General features: G+C 35.7%; 3 protein-coding genes across 4 annotated transcripts in view; 2 read left to right on the forward strand and 1 right to left on the reverse strand.

Annotated features, from left to right (window-relative positions):
* POLR3G (RNA polymerase III subunit G) overlaps positions 1-5,350 on the forward strand; it is a 42,915-nt gene extending 37,565 nt beyond the window's left edge. For both annotated transcript variants that reach the window (XM_035014844.1, XM_035014845.1), the window contains exon 8: positions 2,968-5,350. In XM_035014844.1, coding sequence (XP_034870735.1) covers positions 2,968-3,054 — 87 coding nt within the window. In that variant the 3' untranslated portion in view covers positions 3,055-5,350. The remainder of the gene's footprint in view (positions 1-2,967) is intronic.
* ADGRV1 (adhesion G protein-coupled receptor V1) overlaps positions 1-19,598 on the forward strand; it is a 556,689-nt gene that overhangs the window by 2,629 nt on the left and 534,462 nt on the right. The window lies entirely within an intron of this gene.
* Positions 7,832-19,581, reverse strand: LYSMD3 (LysM domain containing 3). Its single transcript, XM_035014840.1, has 3 exons — positions 19,394-19,581; positions 15,344-15,606; positions 7,832-10,034 (listed from the first exon to the last, which is right to left on the reverse strand). The coding sequence occupies exons 2-3, from the start codon at positions 15,596-15,598 to the stop codon at positions 9,372-9,374; spliced, it is 918 nt and encodes a 305-aa protein (XP_034870731.1). The 5' UTR covers positions 15,599-15,606; positions 19,394-19,581; the 3' UTR covers positions 7,832-9,371.

A 19,598-nucleotide genomic window follows, 5' to 3' on the forward strand; every position in this document is an offset into this window, starting at 1 on the left:
TCAAGGATATTGGTGTAGTGGGGAAACACACAAGAGGGGAGACAATTGCAATACACTGAATAATGCTATGGTGTAATATAGTACAGAATGCCATAGGGGTACGTAAGGGGGGCACCAAACTCCATTTTAGTGATGTGAAAGAAGATATCTCAAAGAAGACAATCTGAAGACTTAATCAGATCAAGATGAGCAATGGACTGGAGGGGACTTGGAGATAGAGGAAAGAGGGTGGAGAAGGCTTGCACATGATGAGAGTGTAGCTTAATAGTGTAATTGACAAGTCAATATGGCTGGATCAGAGTGTAATGGGGGGGTACGTGGAGAGATGAAGCTGAAGAGACAAATATATAGGGTCTTAAATACCAGGCTGAGCAATATTACTTTTTCCTGAGTGCTGCGGGTAGCCTTTGAAGGGTTAAAGCAGTGGAGTAGTTTTAACATATTTGTATTTTAGAAAGCTCAGTTGCTTGGATTGGAAGGAACCATGGTTAAATCATGTTTGAAAGCTTGTTGCTATGAACCAGTGTTTTTCAGCCAGTGGTGATTTTGCCCTCCAAGTTATATTTGCTAATATCTGGAGACATTTTTGGTTGTCACAACTGGTCTTGGGGATTGTAGCGTGCTATTATCTTTGAGTGGGTAGTGGCCTGTTTTCTAGACAAGATTAGCTTTTGGAATGCTCTCTTTATAAAATCTGCTTGAGGTGAGCTCTGTTGAAATTACGATCATCCCTAGTAAGAATGACAAACATCAGGATTCTAATAATTTCAGAATTCTTTGTGAGGCTTTAGCAGAGTACTAAACACAGTTTATATAAATACAGTAAAAAAAAAACAACTTTTCACTTTAGTAGAGAAAGGATGCATGTTTTGAGTATGAGTCTGGGTGAGGGATGAAGAGGGGAACTCAGTTAAAGACTTTCTAGATTTAAAGTCATACTCTTGGCTCTTTTTAGCAATTAATTAATGAAAAAATCCTGTTAATTAACTTGACCTATGAGGATTTGATAAGCATTATTTTTGAAGAATAAATGGAGCAAATTATCTAGGTAGCACCTCTTTGTAAAATTAAAGAAACGCAGACTTTTTCTTCCTTCGGTCTTTTGAATATTGTAATTAAAGAAAAAACAAGTGAAAGCCAAGAACCATTTAAGCCATCAGTTTCAACAAGTTCTCACTTTGTACGTGTATCAAGATTATTAACATCACAAAATTACCTAAGGTGAATCACTGAATGTACTTGGAAGTGTTCGTGTCTAAAGCAAAGCATAAGTTGCAGATGTTTTGATTTGGAATAGTGAAGTATCCCTTCCAACTCTTTTACAAGGTGGTCTCATTTGAACTCTCACCCATGCACCCCTCCCCTGTACACTAGCCCCGAGGCTTCAGCCAGGCTTCCAGACGTTACTGGATTTCTTGGCACCAGAGAAACCAGGCCATCTTCCTGGGGATGCTATGGAAACTTACTGGATACAAAAACTTACAGTGTTAGGGAAGACAAAGTAAGGAAATCTATACCTGAACAATACAAGTTATCTTGCATTATTTGTATAAATTTATATGTTAAAAAAAAATCCCGCCATTAAGATACTAAAAAAGTGGGGCGCCTGGGTGGCTCAGTCGTTAAGCAGCTGCCTTCGGCTCAGGTCATGATCCCAGGGTCCTGGGATCGAGCCCCGCATCGGGCTCCCTGCTCCGCAGGAAGCCTGCTTCTCCTTCTCCCACTCCTCCTGCTTGTGTTCCCTCTCTCGCTGTCTCTCTCTGTCAAATAAATAAAATCTTTAAAAAAAAAAAAAAGATACTAAAAAAGCTGATATCCAGGTGACCTTCTTTTGAGAATAGTCTCTACTTCTTACTCTGTCGTAACTCCTGCTATAGAGAGTGATGATGTAGAGATTAATTTTTTTATGGTGGATTTCAATGAAGTACAAAAATCTAGTGACAAGTAAAATAAACACCCATGAACTTATCACCCAGTTTTAACAATCATCAATTTATAGCCAATCTTTCAACCACTCATTTATTCACCCAGTCCATTCCTATCCCCCCACTTCCATTTCCCATCCGCCTTGGATTATTATAAAGCAAACCCCAGGCATTGTATCATTTCATCCATAAATATTTCAGTATGTACTAAAAAATAAGGGCTCTTTAACATCACAATATTATTATTACACCTAACATAATGAAATATAATTTCTTAATATTAAATATTAAGCCAATATTCAAATATTTTTAATTGTCTCAAAATTTTACTGTTCATTCCAATCAAAATTCAAATACAGCCCATACACTGTAATTAGTTAATAATGTGCATAAATTCCTTTATTCCATATCCAAAATGGATTTTTGAATTTTTGATAGAAAGCACAGAAATATCAGGAATTATTTACATGGATAAATCTTCCCCAGTCTTGATAATTGAAATGTTCCCAGGAGCTTAATTCCTCTTAACCTCAAGGAGATTTGGTATCTTGAGGCCTGTTTTTTGACAGGAAGCAAAAATCCCTCTACTTCTGCTCAGTTACACATCGTGACTGAAAACCTCAGTTCTGGTGTAGTTTAATGAATGTTAATGTAAATTGGCTTTGTTTCTTGAGTGTCTGTACATTTGTTTGGAGTGTTTAGTGGTTTAGCTCACTAGACCATGTATCATCCTACTAAGGTGTAATGAATTCGATGGATCATTTTACTAAGGTGTCATGGACATTCCTTCATTTTCTCTTAACGAGTTGGTGCCTGAAAATAGTAGGAGGTGATGGCCTTGTGGAAAGCAGCACAGGTAGATGGGAATGAAAACCAATGTATTTTTTAATCAGATGAAATAGAGACTTTTCAAAAGCCTGCTATGTTTTCTTATTACTTGATATTTATACACTTAAAGGGACAGCCTAGATTATATTTTTTAATAATGATCTTACTACTCATTCATTTTAATATTTACTGAGGAATATATCATTTCACTTAGGAAAATGACTACATTAATTCATACTTTGAAGATGGAGATGATTTTGGTGCAGATAGTGACGACAACATGGATGAAGCAACCTATTAGCTATGAAATTTCTCCCAAAGTATCTTTATGATACCACTTCTGAACACTTGGACAGACTTGTTTTCTATTTCTGATAAGGAATATTATATTTTTGTTCCTGTTTTGTTGGACAAATACTTGCTGTCAAAATATTCAGAACCACTTTGAGTTTACATACTAGTTACCTTACCAATCAGTCTCTGATACTCTGACATTCCTTTTCAACACCCCTGTCATCTGTCTTATGTATTCAAGTGGATTTTTCTTGTATCATTTGGATTTCAGTGTGCCTAGAGTTTTTGCATTTTTAATCTATGTATTCATACTTGAACAAATTACTCTTGTTGAACTCGATCTGTTGTAAAACTATTACTAGTCATTATAGTGGATTTCTGTAATCTGAAAGTTGATATAATAATACTGCACAAAGAGCACTTTAGAAACAAACTTGAAAATAATTTTATCTTTTATTTTCGCATGGTATGTTCTGTGCTGCATTATGAATGACTGCAAAAACCTACCTGAGCTCTTACAATTGCATATTTTATGAGATTGGAAGTTTTGTGATCAAAAACATCCAGGGAAAAATGCCCCATTCTGAACTGTATGAATTTCCCAGCTCACATCTTAGGCTGTACAAAAACCTGGGATGAATACTAAAAATACTTGAATTTGGAGCCAACTCAATGCCACTTAACATATAATCATCTCACTGTAGTTAAGTTTGATATCTTTGAATAGTTGGGCTTATGAAAAATTAGATATCTAATTTTGTACTTTACGAAAGTGTAAAGAAAGTTCTAGTCATAAATCTCACTGCAGAATGCATGTGTATGAAATCTGTTTGGTGTAGTGGCCATTGTTAAATTTCACAGGACTCATAGTTATCCAATTGATTTATATAACAATGCAGAATAAAACTCAGGTCATTTTAAAATTAAGAGTAATCTTTTTTGTTTTGATTAAAAACTAGCTCCCATGCCGTTTTATATTTTGGCAGGAAAATACCTAAAACCCCAAAGACACACAAATGCCAAAGATTTTTAAGGGAATTCGTATTGTATATTTTTAAATGATTTCTTAATATTCCCTACCAAAAAGAATAAAGACGATAATTTTTCCCTTTGGGGAAGATATTACCCATTACCTTCTAACCCTGAGAATCAAAGCCCTAGATTCTGTTTCTACCTTTACTATAGACTCAACCTTGAAAATGAGCTTGGTTAAGTTTTCTGTGCCTTAGTTTCTCCACCTGTAAACTATTTTCTATAAAAATTGCTTACATACCAACCAAAATTTGCCATGTGTATTCATTCATACCTTATAGAAATGATCACTTAATTTAAATTTGGTTCTCACCCTCTAAAAAATGGTAACTTCGTAAGTGATTGAAAACAAAGTTTTGAAAAACAAGCATGTTTTCCTCACACACTATATTATAACCTGATTTTCCCATCTTGTATTCTGGAGGGAAGGACTGGAGAAAATTTGTCTTGTGCCATTTTGCAACATGACTTTCTCAGGAAAAACATCACTTTCAGTACCTCCTCAGATTATTCAAGGTGGGTGTGAAGACCATTGTTAGTTCAGTGTGTCAATCATATGTGAATTATTAGTTGAAATTAGCTTCTGGGAAACTTTAAACATTCTAAATGGAAAACAAAAAAAGTCCACGTTAAAACAGCAATCTACTGGACTTAAAGTAGAAACTCACATAAAGTTTCTAATTGTAATGGGCAAATAAAGTCACTTGGGATTGTTAAAACATTGATGTTTTATTCTCTCACCTCCTTAGTACCTTAGCCAAATACCATTTAATTTATAGAAATCTGATCTCAATAGTTCTATTTACTTGCTTAGATATAAATCTGCAGATAACCCTGTGAATTGGTCAGATGCACTGAAGATACAGATATTTATTTTCCTAGCTTTCAATTTTGCCTCCAGTTTTAGTCCAGCAGATGGTAAGACAGCCCCTTTGGGCAGGGATTTGCTACAGGAGGCCCCAGCCATCTGCCTTAAGTGCACTGTCTTCCCCCTTTGGAAGATCTTTTTATAAGTTTAAAGTAGACTAACTGTTGAGGACAGGGAGTATTTACAGGTTGCTTTACCAGCATGAATCTTGTCTTTCTGGCTTAAAATCTCGGAGACTGTGAAGTTACTTATTCCATAAGAAAGTAAACTTTAATGCAGAGATAGCCTCCTGTATATAAAAAAGTACTTGAAGTGTCTTTACAATTGCTGTATTAACAGGCCAAACTGTTTTGTTGCTATATGCTTATTTTCCTGTTTACACATTAAATTCTTACAAAACAAAGTTGTGTCCTTTTGTTTTATATAAACATGGTTTATTTTGAACCTACTTAAATATGTTTGAGAAAACAGATTTGTTAATACAGATTTTACATAGTAAAATAACTTTATTTACTGAGCAAGTATGACAGTTACCAAATATTCTTCAATAAACCACCCACAAAAGAAAACTCTAGATGATTAAAGTCATGTTAACAAATTAAGAGATTTGGCAGACAGTGTAATATTAGTATGATCACTGGTATCGGGAACTGACTTACAGTGGATACAAGAGAATGCTAAGAAATTTGGAAGGTCTTGTTAACCTTTCCATCCCCACCACATTCAAATGTACAGTGTCAATGGCTTTGCCTCCATATGCTTAAAGGCTCTGGAGTTAGTAAAAACTTATTATTAGGGACGTCTGGGTGGCTCAGGTCATGATCCCGGGATCCTGGGATCAAGCCCCACATCAGGCTCCGTGCTCAGCGGGAAGCCTGCTTCTTTCTCCCTCTCCCTCTCCCCCTGCTTGTGTTCCTTCTCTCGCTGTATCTCTCTCTCAAATAAAGAAATAAATAAAATCTTAAAAAAAAAAATACAACTTATTATTTAAAAAATGAGTTTAAATACAATTTTAAGGAAAAAAAATTGTATCACAATTCCTCCATTAAATAAATAAAAACTTCAAACAACTTTTTCAATTCTTTTTGCTACCAGTAATTTTGAAAAATATCCTTGAAGTGGAAAGGTGGTTTCATGATAAAATTTACATATAGAGCATTTTGCTAAATATGTGACCCACAACTTGCTAAGCAGCCATGGACCATGCCTTTTAAAGTCTTCTTCCCTGATATCAAAGAACATCCAAAGAACATCCATCTGAAATTTGTTTTCATTTATGTCCTATAAATAATCCAGTGGATTTTCTGTATAACAAGTGAGAAATATGAATTGGTAGACCTTTGGCAATTCTATCTACCTTACATAGTATCTCTACATCAAATAGTTTTAAAGAGGAAAAAGTTTTGCTTTTATTCAATTAAATTCACCAGCTTTCATTTTAGACTGAATAATAAAATAGAAACTTTATTACATTTTGCATATCTTTTAAAATACGAAAAATAAGGGCAGAAAGTTTTAAAAACCAGTTTTACAGATGTACATGCTAACAATGTTCTACAATTCCATTTTGCCTTTGTATAAAATACATTATACAAAAGATTTATAGTATCTGCATACATAAAAAGAATTAAATAAAGCATTCAGATATTTCTATGATATAACAGTGCAATATGCACATACTTAGAAGAAAAATACTGATTTCCTGAGCAACGCTGTTGTAATTCAAAATAAGAATGATACTGATCATAACGCACCATTTAAATAACAGACTTCTAAAAACTCTACCTTTACCCTGTAACGCTTTGACTGGATCCTTGCTTCATGATATTTCTGAAACATCCTTCATATTCCCAACTAGGTAATTTTAGAAATAGATACCTTAAAAAGAACTAATTAGTAAGTAGTGGGTCATTTAAAGAATTTTTGCTGAACAAGCGAGTTCAGAAAAAGAAAAGCTTTAAAAAACACAAAGTCCTTTGGAAAAGTTCATTTAACATTAGTCTTCTTTCTAATTCTAATGTGGTCAGCAGACTATATAATCCATTTTACCCTATCTTTTGAAGAGATGAATCCCATAATTTTCTAGGAGTAGGATGGCAAAAACTTTAAATGGCATTCAATAGTTCAAAACAACCTTAACCATTTGTACCCATCGTTAAAAAAAATAATCTGCCCTAAAAATAGCAAATTTTTCTTCACTTACAAAGCCACGTTTTTAAGTGAACCAAATGCAATGATTCACAATTGTTAGCATATATATAACATATATACCTTCTAATGTAAAGCATCCAAGTAAATTCAAATAAGGGTTTCAACATATTTAAAATGCACAATATCAAATAATAACTCAATATTATTAAGTTTTACAAAGTAATTATTTGCTACAAATTTTGATGTATATTAGTACTTTTTAAAAGGTAAAATTATTCTAGATCTATTAAATGCTTAGGAAAATTTTTTTTTAAATGACCATTAAAGATTAGAATCTAAAATTCTATATATATGACATATATATAGAATTCAAATATATAGAAAAAGGAAACTGCCTGATTGTGTCATAAGGATATATTTCCTTTGCAAAAGAGGACGCACTGCAAGACAAAAATGGTTTTTAATCAAATACATAGTACACTTCACTACTTTAAGTTACTTATTTTGGAAATCAGACCTATCACAATTTCAAAGTAGCACTAGCAAAAAGGAATCACTGACTGTAATTTCATCAATTTGATGTAAACAAAGTTCTTCATTCTACCCTAAAATAATCCAATCATTTTCCTTCCCTAAAACTTGATTTTTCAGCAGGCATAATAAATACAATGTAAACTGACCAAGTTAACACTGAGTGTAAATTAGAATCATCATACCTTTTTTCCAACATGCCAAGGCACATTAAAACAATTTTTAGAATTCCAAACTAAAAGAGTTACTCAAAATATGATTTTGCTACAACTTCCATATTAACACTTTTCATTAATTGTCTAAGGTCCTCTGATACATGCAAGGGCTTTAATGTTTGACTTCTTTGTCCTGTTTCTTATACTTTGCTCCTGAAAGTATACATGAAACCTCATTTACCATATGTACTTATTCATCCCCCCCCTTTTTATTAAATCAATATTGGAGTTGGAAATACAAAATGACTGATCAAAACCTGAAACATTAAAAATTAGGAAATAATGCCCAGAAAATGAGGTGATATTATATAACTTAAGGTACATACTTTATTATACACAAACAGGCAATCCAGACTCTACCAAATCTTTCTTCTAATGAATCATTTGGTTACATTTTTAAAACACATACTTGAAGAAATTAAATGATGGAAATCAGTATGCAAATGATGCTTATTTAGCCAGACTGTCTGATCCCCAGCAAATCTTAGGAAGTAGCACTATCAAGCACTTTTGGCTGATCCACACACCTGTGGCTCTGTTCCCCAATCTGATGCTATAGTTCAGAGGGGAAAAAAAGGTCTAAGTTGGACATTTTCTCTTTGAAAAATATAGGTTAACGGATCAATAAATAATTTGTCTGTTAGTGTTAATACAAAAGGTCTCTTGTACCTTTGCTTTTGCTTAATGAACCACTTTCTCCAATAGACCTGAGGCAGCCAAAAATCTGTTTTAACCCTATGAAGTTTTACTTGATAGTGAAGGTGGAGACGAATTTATATGGCCTAGGCCATATAAATTGGACCATCTGAAATAATCCTTAATTTTAATTCTAAAAATTGTATTAGCTTACATAAAGTAGTATTATAAGGCATTAAATGTAATTAAGGCATGTTACTGCATGTAACACAGCAACAAATTATCACAGTATGTAGGGATTTATTTCCTAAATAATGCAATTCATATAACACTTTTCATTAAAGAATTACAAAGGTGCTTTCAAATAAGAGGCAAATATAATCACTTAAAAAACAGAAGCAGAGGCAGCGAGCTTTAAGAGACAAAGATTACTTTTAGGTCTTGACCTAATCCAGTGTTCTAGTGACCAAATGGCAACTTCCTAACCATAACACATTATTTTGGGGGCTTATAAATTTTATTTTGCTTAATATATTTAACAATAACCTTAAACCAAAAAATAATTACTTGAAAAATAAAATTTAAACATAACCAGGCTTGAGTAAGAAAAATGATGCATTTTCCAAGTTAAGAACTTCCTAGACCCATATTTAAATTCATTTTTGCTTTAAGCACTGATACAAGATATGGATTTACAAATCTCAATATCAACAACTAGCAACTGTAGGAATTTACACTCAATCTATTTGCAACTGGCTCCAAAAAGAAGGGTGAAAAACAAGAGCATCTTCAGTCTCCCTAACTTCTGCCTTTAAAGTGGTTATTGAATGTAACTGATTCACCACACTCCAGATACACATGATCATTAACACTGTAATTATGAGCTAACTGCTATGTTTTGTGTTGAGCAGCAGGTGACTGAGAATCTTGACGATATAGTTTATGATCATGTTGGCCAAAGGGTATTCCTTTAGTTGGACCAATTCCATTTTCCACTTCTCTCTGTTGTGATGGGGGTGTCACTTCTGAATGCAAATGTGAAGAATCCATTGTTGAATGGTGACTAACATCCACTTTAGCTAAAATTTCATAATACAGCAAATAAAATACTGGCGTTATTATACCTACTATCAACATTATCACTACAGCTGTCCACCACCCTATTCCCCAGTCTGCTCCATAATAAGGATCCTTACGTTGAATGTTTTTGTTATCAGGTTCAAAACGTATTTGTTGTGCTGTTAAAGCAGATACCACCTCATTAAGGTTCTCTCTTTTGGTGTCTGTACATTTTACTATTTGTTCTATGTCTCGATCTACTTCTTTTAAAAAGTTATCAGCTGACTCAGTGGAAGAAAGAGAATCATTAGCTGGCAAAATTTCCTGTTGTTCTGGAACATACTGAACAGATGAAGGACGTGAAGCCTGTCTTCCTTTTGGAGGATAAAGTGTTTCAGTCAATGAACTAAACTTTTTAACTGGAATTTTGATAGACCTAAGGGCAAAAAAGTCTTGGTCGCTGATGAGATTGTTAACCCTCTTGATATCTGCTACCTGTTAAAAAAAAAAAAATAAAGCAACATTCAACTGAATTCTCCATCAAAACAGAGGTAATAGTCACTCATCCCAGTTACTTTTGGAAGGGGGAAAAAAAGTTGAGCTTAGTTATTAGCAGTATAAGTTATCACACCCAGAGAGATTTTATTTTGTGGATGACAGTTCTACATCACTTTTTGATCTACCAGTCTTGAGAAATCACTAATTACTTTTTACTATCACCCATGTATTATTAACACTAATGTTAGGTATTTAAGTAGATTCTGGGATCCTCTGATATTTCTCTTTGTACATCATGCACAAATATCACGCTTTCTGTTGTTTGTAAACAATTTGGGAAGAAGGAACGATTACAAATATTTATGTTCTTTCTTCCAGTCTGGCAATTAAAGTGTAGGCAAATGTCAACTTACCCAACTAAACCTACCGTATTTTATCAAAACTCAGATGCCATCAATTCTAAGATGTGCCATTATTTTACATATCATTAAGGGGGGAAAAAAAAAACCAAAAACACCAAATATTGAGAATACCACCACTCCAATTTCAAAGATGTTAAAATGTGTGAAAAAAAACATGCACCTTAGAATTGGTAACATAATTTATCTCCCTCATTTGCCTTCTGATGATATTTTTTCCGAACTTCTCAGTGTTCATGCACTGTTCAATTACTCCCAAGATCGGTCATTATTTATAAGCCTTCCCTATAGATTATACGGTCCTCAACCTGTCTGTGTATCCTATCCATCTGCCACTGTCAAGAGGGAGAGCATGGGAGTGTTCCTCAGATTACCAATTATAATGATAAGCTCTCCCACCATCTTTAAGTAATCAGTCCCATTCTTGATTTCTATCAATGCTTTAACCTAAGCCCTGATCATTTATCACCTGATTGATGTCAGAGAGGCAAAGTGAGTCTAAGGATAAAACTTTTCTGGCTTGGTCAACTCAATGGATAATGATATCATTTCTTAAGATATGGAACACTCTGGAGGGAGAAAAGAAAATAAACACAGATTTTATACATGTTGACTTTGAGGTGACTGAAATATCTAAGTGGAAGCTATCCAACAGACAGTTAACAGGTATGTCTGAAATTTGGAAGAATGATCTCAGGTAGAAATATAGATTTGTGGATTACCAGCAAAAATGGTAATTGAAGTCACAAGAGTAGACAGATTCTCTAAAAAAGGCTGGGAGAAAAAGGTGACATATGAAAGATCTCTGAGAAATGCCAACATTTGAGGGGTATATTGAATAAGAGAATCTACAAAAGAAATTAAGAAAGAGTGGCTAAGGGGCGCCTGGCTGGTTTAATCAGGAAAGTGAGTTCGAGCCCCATGTTGGGTATAGAGATTACTTTAAAATAAAATTAAAAAAGGAAAAAGAAAAAAAAAGAGTGGCCAAGAAAGCAGTATATGATGGTGGTTAAAAGTATGGACTATCTGGGTTTGAAGGACAACTCTGACAATTTTCAAGCTATATGATTTGGGGCAAGTTATTTAACCTCTCTGCAATTCAATTTTCACATATGTAAAATGACAGTAGTAACACTACCTATCATATAGGATTTTGCAAAGATTAATAAATTAAAACACATGAACACTTAGAATAGCGATATACAGTGTTATAAAAGCTATAACATTTAATATTTAATATTTATATTTAATATATTTGGTATAATTAAATATTACTAGCAGAAAAATCAGAAAGATGCAAAATCAAGGAGATCAAACAAAGAGGGTTTTTAGGAGTGGTGAACTGATCAACTGCAGATTTCTGATCAAGTCCACTGAAGAATGAGAATTCCTGGAAAAATCAGTTCCCTGGAAGTGTATGTGTGGGAGAGGGATGGAGAGAGGGCTAAGGAGTAACTAGATGAGACAGTAAAGAAAAAGGGTGCTTTCAAGTTTTACAACCTCAAGACTGTTTTTTTCTTAAGGCAAATGAAGAGTCATTGACAAACCCCAAAGTCTGACCCTATTCTCTTCAAATGTTCATTTGTTTGGTATTGTCTATTCTGACTAATAACTACTCCATACTCTTTCTGAACCAGGCTTCCAAGTTTTAGTAGTCTATCTCGGTTCTCACTCTGAATATCCCTATATTTTCTTTTATACTAACTTCCTTGGTTGCATTTGGGATTCCAACCTTGGACCTTCTATCCTCTTGTCACTGTTTTATGACAGGCATATTTTTAATAATTTTTAAAACTAAGTATTTATAAGAAAAAAACAGCACTAAGTACTCGATTTTTAAAGTGATAAATCCTTTTGTAAGGATCATCCTTTTTGCTGGTTGAGCTCCTGGCAAAAGGGAGCACTGCTTAACTCCCTAACTCTATTCTATCAATTTTCCCTACTGTGGACAATGCTTTCTTTCCTCTAATGCTAAGCTAACCGCCCTTTCATCATTCTTCATTTTAAATGAGGTATCAGCTGATACATTTTGTGAATACCCCCAAATGATTTTCTGTAAACTTCTCTAGCCTTACTACACATATTTTAGTCTAAACCCTGATCATCTTCACTTGAATTATTCCACTAACTTCTTTATTGGGTCCCCTCCAACTCACCAGCAGGTTTCCCTACCATTTTGTAGCACTCCTTAAAACTTTATAATGGTGTTCTTACTATATAGATCAAACTTCTCCTCAGTTATCTCAATGTGCTTCTTCCCATTAGTCTATGCCACTCATTTGTGGAACACCTATTAAATTTCGTCTGTTGTTCCCCTTATTTTCTCCTTCCACATCACTGTCGTATACCTTTCTCCTCATATACTCATACAGTCATATACTTTTTCCTTTTCACCTCATTGGAAATATGACCTATTTTTAATCATTCAGATGGCATTTCAAATTTCTCTTTTTCTAAGACAATGTATCAGGTTCTTTAAGGAAAACCCATGTCTTTCTCTAACAAAGCTACTTGACCACACTCTTCTCTTGGACCTCCACCTTAATAATTTTAGCTTTCCCCCTAATTTTTAAATCTTGATTACTTTCTATCAACTTTCTAAAGCACATTCTGTAACTTATTTCTCTACTTTCTAAAGCACATTCTGTAACGTCTCTACCAACATGTATTCACATGGTTATTTACACGCGTGGTTATTACACATTATGACCTAATAATAGTGTTGCCATACTTGAACAAGTTGCAAAAAAAAAAAAAACCTCAAATCCAGCTCTTCTTACCTCATCAAGAAATGTGTTTCAATAAAATACTTAATTAAATTTTTAAATAAAAATTTGTCGTTATCTGTTTTGATCAACTGAAGTGCAGTAATTATTCAGAGAGAAATAATACACAGAACTTCATGGTCACAGGAAATTTTTTAAAATTCAATTTAAATTTACACATATTTGTATAAATAAATTTATAAATATATATGTTTCTATTGCAGAGAACTATAATAGGTAACCAATAAAAGGTTTTCAAGTACAAAAACATAAAAGACTGTGGGGGAGGATGAAAATATTAATCAAAGAGAAAAAGGAAAGATAAAAATTTCACACTCTTAAAAAAGCGCATATGGGGCACCTGGGTGGCTCAGTCAGTTGAACATCTGACTCTTGCTTTTGGCGCAGGTCATGATCTCATGGGTCATGAGATAGAGCCCCATGTCCAGCTTCAGGCTCTGAGCTCCATTCAGAGGCAAGGCTGAAGGTTCTCCCTGTAGCCTCCTCCACCGCCCCTCCCCCCACTCGTGTGCTCTAAAATAAATAAATTTTTTTTTTTTTTTTAGTGCATAGAAAGAGTATTCTAACAGTCATATTTTTAAATATCAATATTGACAACGTTCTGGAAATTATATCCTTTAAGTCATTAGGAAGTATTTAAGCTCACTTTAAAATGTGCAAGGAGATACACAATACATACATTTCAAAATTCGATTGGAAGTATGAGAACAAAAAGTTTGAAAAAATGTTCTAACAGTTTCCAGATCAATGTGTTCACATGAAAAGATTCCATGCTAAGGAGGCAAGACAGACATAGTGATACAGATATAAAACGGGTTTAAACAGAGTTTAATATTATTAAAATAAAAAATATACCTTTCCTTTTATCTATCAGTCCTGCTTTTGGGAATCTATTCCACAGAAATAAAGGTACCACCATTTAAAGATATAGTTGTGATGATATTCACCACACACTTCAAAACGTGGGAGAAAATCCTGACTATGTGATAGGAGAACCGCTTAATAATTATGGCACATCCATACTATGCAATACTAGATAGCTATATAAAATGAGTTAGATCTGTAAGACAATGAGGGATGTCCATGATATGCTAAGAAAATGAAAAAGGCAACTTGAAGCATAATAGGCATAGTATAAACAAATTTTTATTTTGTTTTTTTCATTTTTTTTAAGATTTTATCTATTCATCTGAGAGAGAGAGAGCACAAGCGGGGGAGAGGCAGAGGGAGAGAGAGAAGCAGACTCCCCCGCTGAGCAGGGAGCATACGGGGCTCAATCCCAGGATCTGGAGATCATGACCTGAGCTGAAGGCAGATGCTCAATCATCTGAGCCACCCAGAAGCCCCTAAACCAATTTTTAAAAACAAAATCACCAGGGGTGCCTGGGTGGCTCAGTCGGTTCTCCCTCTGCCTCCTGCCCCCTGCTCATGCTCTGTCTCTCTCTCAAATAAATAAAATCTTTTAAAAAAGATAACAAAATCACCAACACCCCAAGTATTTTATATATAATATATATTTATGTATCATATGTATATATTTTTTTTAAAGATTTTATTTATTTGACAGAGAGAGAGAGCATGAGAGAGCACAGGCAGGGGGAGAGGCAAAGGGGGAGGGAGAAGCAGACTCCCCCGAGCAGGGAGCCCGTTGCAGGGTAGTCCCAGTCCCAGGACTCTGAGATCATGACCAAAGCCAAAGGCAGATGCTTAACTGACTGAGCCCCCCAGGCACCCCATATGTACAGTGTTTTTATAAGCACCAAAAAGGTATGGAAAGAAACACACCAAAGTGTGTTATTTCAGGAAGTTGAGGCAGAGAAAAATTTTCTTTATGTATTTCTATATTCTCTTACAACTTGAGTAAGGAGAAAGATAACACATTTGCATCTTTTCAATACTAAAAACAGAATCATGGATTTAGAAATAAACAGAAATTCAAGTATTCACTTAAAAGTGTAAAAAGTTAACAGCTACCAACATAACACAGATTTCTATGGAAAGAAAAGGAAAAAGAAGATAAAAGAGCACAGAACTTATTTCAGTTTGTGCTAATGAACAAATTATTTTGGACAGCATTATGCAAAATCAAGTGAAAACTTACCGTACAACAGTACTGAAGGGCTATTGCATTTAAAGTATCTCCTTCCTGTATATCTTTTGTTAATACTATAATGTCATCAAGTCTATCTCTTGATGTACTTCTTCGGATTTTCTCTTTTCCTCTGGATCGAAGCTCATACACTTCAGCATCCTCCTCCAACACATCACTGTCTGTACAATTTCCAAACGCATGTACTTGACCACTTGAATGAACTCCTGGAAGAGGAAAACTACGATTCTGATGTCTCCCTGCCATGTCAAAATCTGAGGAGGAAAGAAGAAAACTTTGGAATGTACCTGATCCATTTACCTGAGTTACACGAATCTTATATTCAGGACACTTAAAAAAAAAAAAAAAGATTTTAGTTATTTAAAAATTTAGGTTAAAGTTTTACAGATGTTAAAGTACAATTAATGTATCTGGTGGCAGAGACAATGGGACAGGAGGAAGAGGAAATCCATTCTTATAGACCATATATCACAAAACGTGGAGGTGATAAACATTTTCACAAAAGTAAATTGCTATTTTTTTTAAGGTCAAAAAACTAAGCTCCACTTATCCTGAGTATATGAATAAAATTAGGAAATATTTTTGTATTATGTATTAAAAACCTGTGATTGTATATGTACAATTTATAGTTCTAATGGACTCAAAGTATATGTTTTATATGTACAAACACAGCACTTTAATGAATCCAAATATTCTGGCTTGTTCTGCATTTTAAGTGCATGTGGGATTAAAATATCTTTTGTACTACCTCTCTACCTCCCTGCATCACACTGACTTATTTTTTTTTACCTCAGTATTTATATTTAGTACAGTATGTGCCTTCTATGTAGGTCATAATTTTGCCCTCAACCAGGGATTCTTATTCCTTAGATGCTTTTCACTAACCTTTATCAAAGTCCTCATCCAACTCAATTTATGGTCCATAAAGACTTAAGAGATTTTAGGTCACTACATTCATTTCTACTTTAGAAAAGACACTCTAAGACTGAACACTGACTTAAGTTAAAAGCATACATCAATGAATACTTTTTGTTTACTTATGCACTCTCCACTCACCTTCAAGTTGACCTGTTCTCATTAAAAACAAACAAAACAAAAACATATAAAAACTAATTCCACATTCCCAGTGCTAGCTTCATATTAATTGTTTACATAAGAAAGGATAGTAGATTGCTTTCAGTTATTGAGAAAGATGGAAAGAAGTAGACAAGTACTAAAAGGCATTCTGGAGATAAGACTTCATACTGTGACTTAGATATGAAGAGAGGTAGGAAGTTAAGGATCATGTCAAGATTTCTGATTTGCATCACTGAGTAAATGGTGATGCCATTCTCTAAAATATGGAACACTGGAAGAAAAGCGGGGGGAGGGGTGCTGGACTATGATTATAAATTCCTCTAAGAGAGCCCCAAAGAATGTCAAATAGCCAAATGGGTTATATAGTCAAATTCAGAAAGGGTTAGAAATATAATTTCATGGTTCACGTGCATAGGTAGAAACAAACTGTGTTGGTATAGATGAGATTACCTAAAGAAAGTACAGAATAAGGGGCCAAGACCGAGCCTTGAAGAACTGCTACATTTGGTATCTGAGTGAAGGAAAATCAGCCTGCAAAGAAGCTAGAAAGAGATATACAGAAGAGGAAGAAACCATCAAAACACTGTGTAATGGAAGACAAGCCCAAATGGCATCTTTTTTTTTAAGATTTTATTTGTCAGAGAGAGAGCGCACAAGCAGGGGGAGCAGCAGGCAGAGGGAGAAGCAAGCTCTCCACTGAACAAGGAGCCCAATGCAGGACTCGATCCCAGGACCCTGGGATCATGACCTGAGCCGAAGGCAGTCTGCTTAACTGACTGAACCACCCACCCAGGCGTCCCTCAAATGGTGTCTTAAAGAAGGACTTAGTTCAGTTGTAAATGCTACAAATACATTTACAACTGAAAAGAGTGAAAAAGAGAAAACAAACATAAACCCCCCAAAAGTCTGAATTTGTAATATGGATGACAACAGATTACGTTCTGCGTGTAGGCACATACGTATATAATTTATGGACTATTTCATATCATTGAATCCAACCCCTGAAAACCAGTTTCTGACCCTGCTCTACAGCAACACTTGCAATGCTTTAAAAACTCAAGGGTTTTTCTATTAGGATAACATAGATAACTAATAACTATATATTAAGCAGACTATTTCGCCCATCCCCACCCCCTATGGTGCTACTATTTATTACCATGAACTGTGATTCCTCAATTCACAGCCACCAAACTAAAGAAAGCTATCCACATTTTTCATCTCTAAAGATTTTATTTATTTGACAGAGAGAGAGAGATCACAAGTAGGCAGTCAGGCAGAGGGAGAGGAAGAAGCAGGCTCCCTGCCGAGCACGGAGCCCGAGATGTGGGGCTCGATCCCAGGACCCTGTGATCATGACCTGAGCCGAAGGCAGACGCTTAACCGACTGAACCACGCAGGGGCCCCTTCACATTTTTCATCTCTAAAGCAGTTTTGAAGTCCTGGTCACACCTATTCCTTCATGGAGTTCTAACCAAGTGACAACTCTAACAAGTTTAAAGGCTAATCTTGTTTTAATACCATAATAAATTAAAGATGCTTTATTTTTAATTCTCAAAAAGTTGAAAAAGTATCTCACCTTCACCTAAAATAGCTAACAGTTTTATTTCCACTTACTTAACCAAGTCTTTTCTATCTTGTGTTTTTAGTGTAGGAAATGTCTGTGAATCCTGTGGAGTTGTGGGCAAAATTTTATACTTATGTACATTTTTCTGGGGGGGGGGGGGTATTTGTTTTCCTGTTCTCAGAAGGGGTCCAGGTTTTTAAAAGTTAAGAACCACTCAATATACAGCAATTTACATGTGGCTATACTGACCCATTTAGACTTTTTTCCCTATTCTAATAATTTGTTCTTAGAATCCCAAACTGGCTTAGAACAGCTGAAATTCACTGATCAATGCCCAAAGCCATTTCACGTATTTATGTCAAACCTTCTCCATGGTACATTGCTAAATAATACTTAAAAGACTAGAACTTCATCTCACTATCTTTTCACTCTCCTGTGTAATGAAATGGAGGCAGAAGAATACCACAAGCTGGATATTGTTTTTGAATAATCAAGAATTGGTTGTGCCTCCAGTCAAAGTGGAAAGCTAGACTCAAGCAGATAATTAATTATCTAAGCCAACCATACAGATTAGAAAGTACATTGTATTCAAGTCATCTGGCTCAATTTTCTTCAACCTATCTTAATTCTTAGAGTAGGAAAAAAAGCATGAATCCCCTCTTAAGAAAACTGAAAAAAGCTTGCATGCTATCTAGATTACAAAGAGTCGCAAAAATTACCAATGGATACGTTGTTAAGGCGTTCATCAGCTCACTCTGATGATGACTGAAAACTGAAACTGAAAATGGTTTCCCAAACACCTTCATAATTTGCAGGAACAGTTGTTGGGTGTTTCGCTTTGCCTTTCCTTAAGCAAGAGCAATAAAAGGGCCATAGGGCACAAGCTAGTTCAGCACTGAGACAGTCTCACAGGGACTGTATCCGCCAGGGCCAATTCAGTTTTTAAAAACTTAAATTCTCTCCCTCTCTATTCCACACACCTAGTTTTTTTCATTTCCCTGTTTACTCCCTGCAAAGATCTCGGGTTTTTATGTTACACCATCACATGGTGGACAGTGCTGACGAGAAGCCGTCAGCATTTATTCAACACAAACAATAAGTTGTGGGGAAAACATAGTGCTCAGGTTGTAAATGCGCTGATCTGGGAATCTGGCAGGTAGGAGTCCTTCCTCTGAGGCTCAGTTTCCCCGAGACTGTAACGAGGGGCTTCAGTGGGCTTGGTCGCGAAGGTCTTCCCGCCTCGGGGTCTCCTCCATGCAGGCCGGGATCCGAGCCCTGCCCGGCCGCCCCCGCTACACCTGCGGCCGAGGGCTCCCAGCCACCTCCAGCGAGGGCGCAGCTGGGGCCCGACCCCGCCGGCCCGGACAGGGACACCCCCCATCTCTCGCCGCCATCTTTACCTGTTCTGTTAGCAGCGGGGACGCAACAAGGAGCCGGCCGTCAGGTCCGCCGCCGCGGCTCCTGTCCCGGGCAAATTCATGACCAACCCTCCGTTTTTGGCAGCCCCCGACCTCTGCCGCCACCGCAGCCAACGTCTCCGCCTTCTGGGCCGTGCGCCGCCGCCACGTCCGCAAACCTGCCGTGCGTCATCGCGTCAAGTGGGCG

The sequence above is a fragment of the Mirounga leonina genome, unplaced genomic scaffold (genome assembly GCF_011800145.1).
Source record: "Mirounga leonina isolate KUSES-001 unplaced genomic scaffold, KU_Mleo_1.0 Mir_168, whole genome shotgun sequence".
NCBI classification, from domain to species: Eukaryota; Metazoa; Chordata; class Mammalia; order Carnivora; family Phocidae; genus Mirounga; species Mirounga leonina.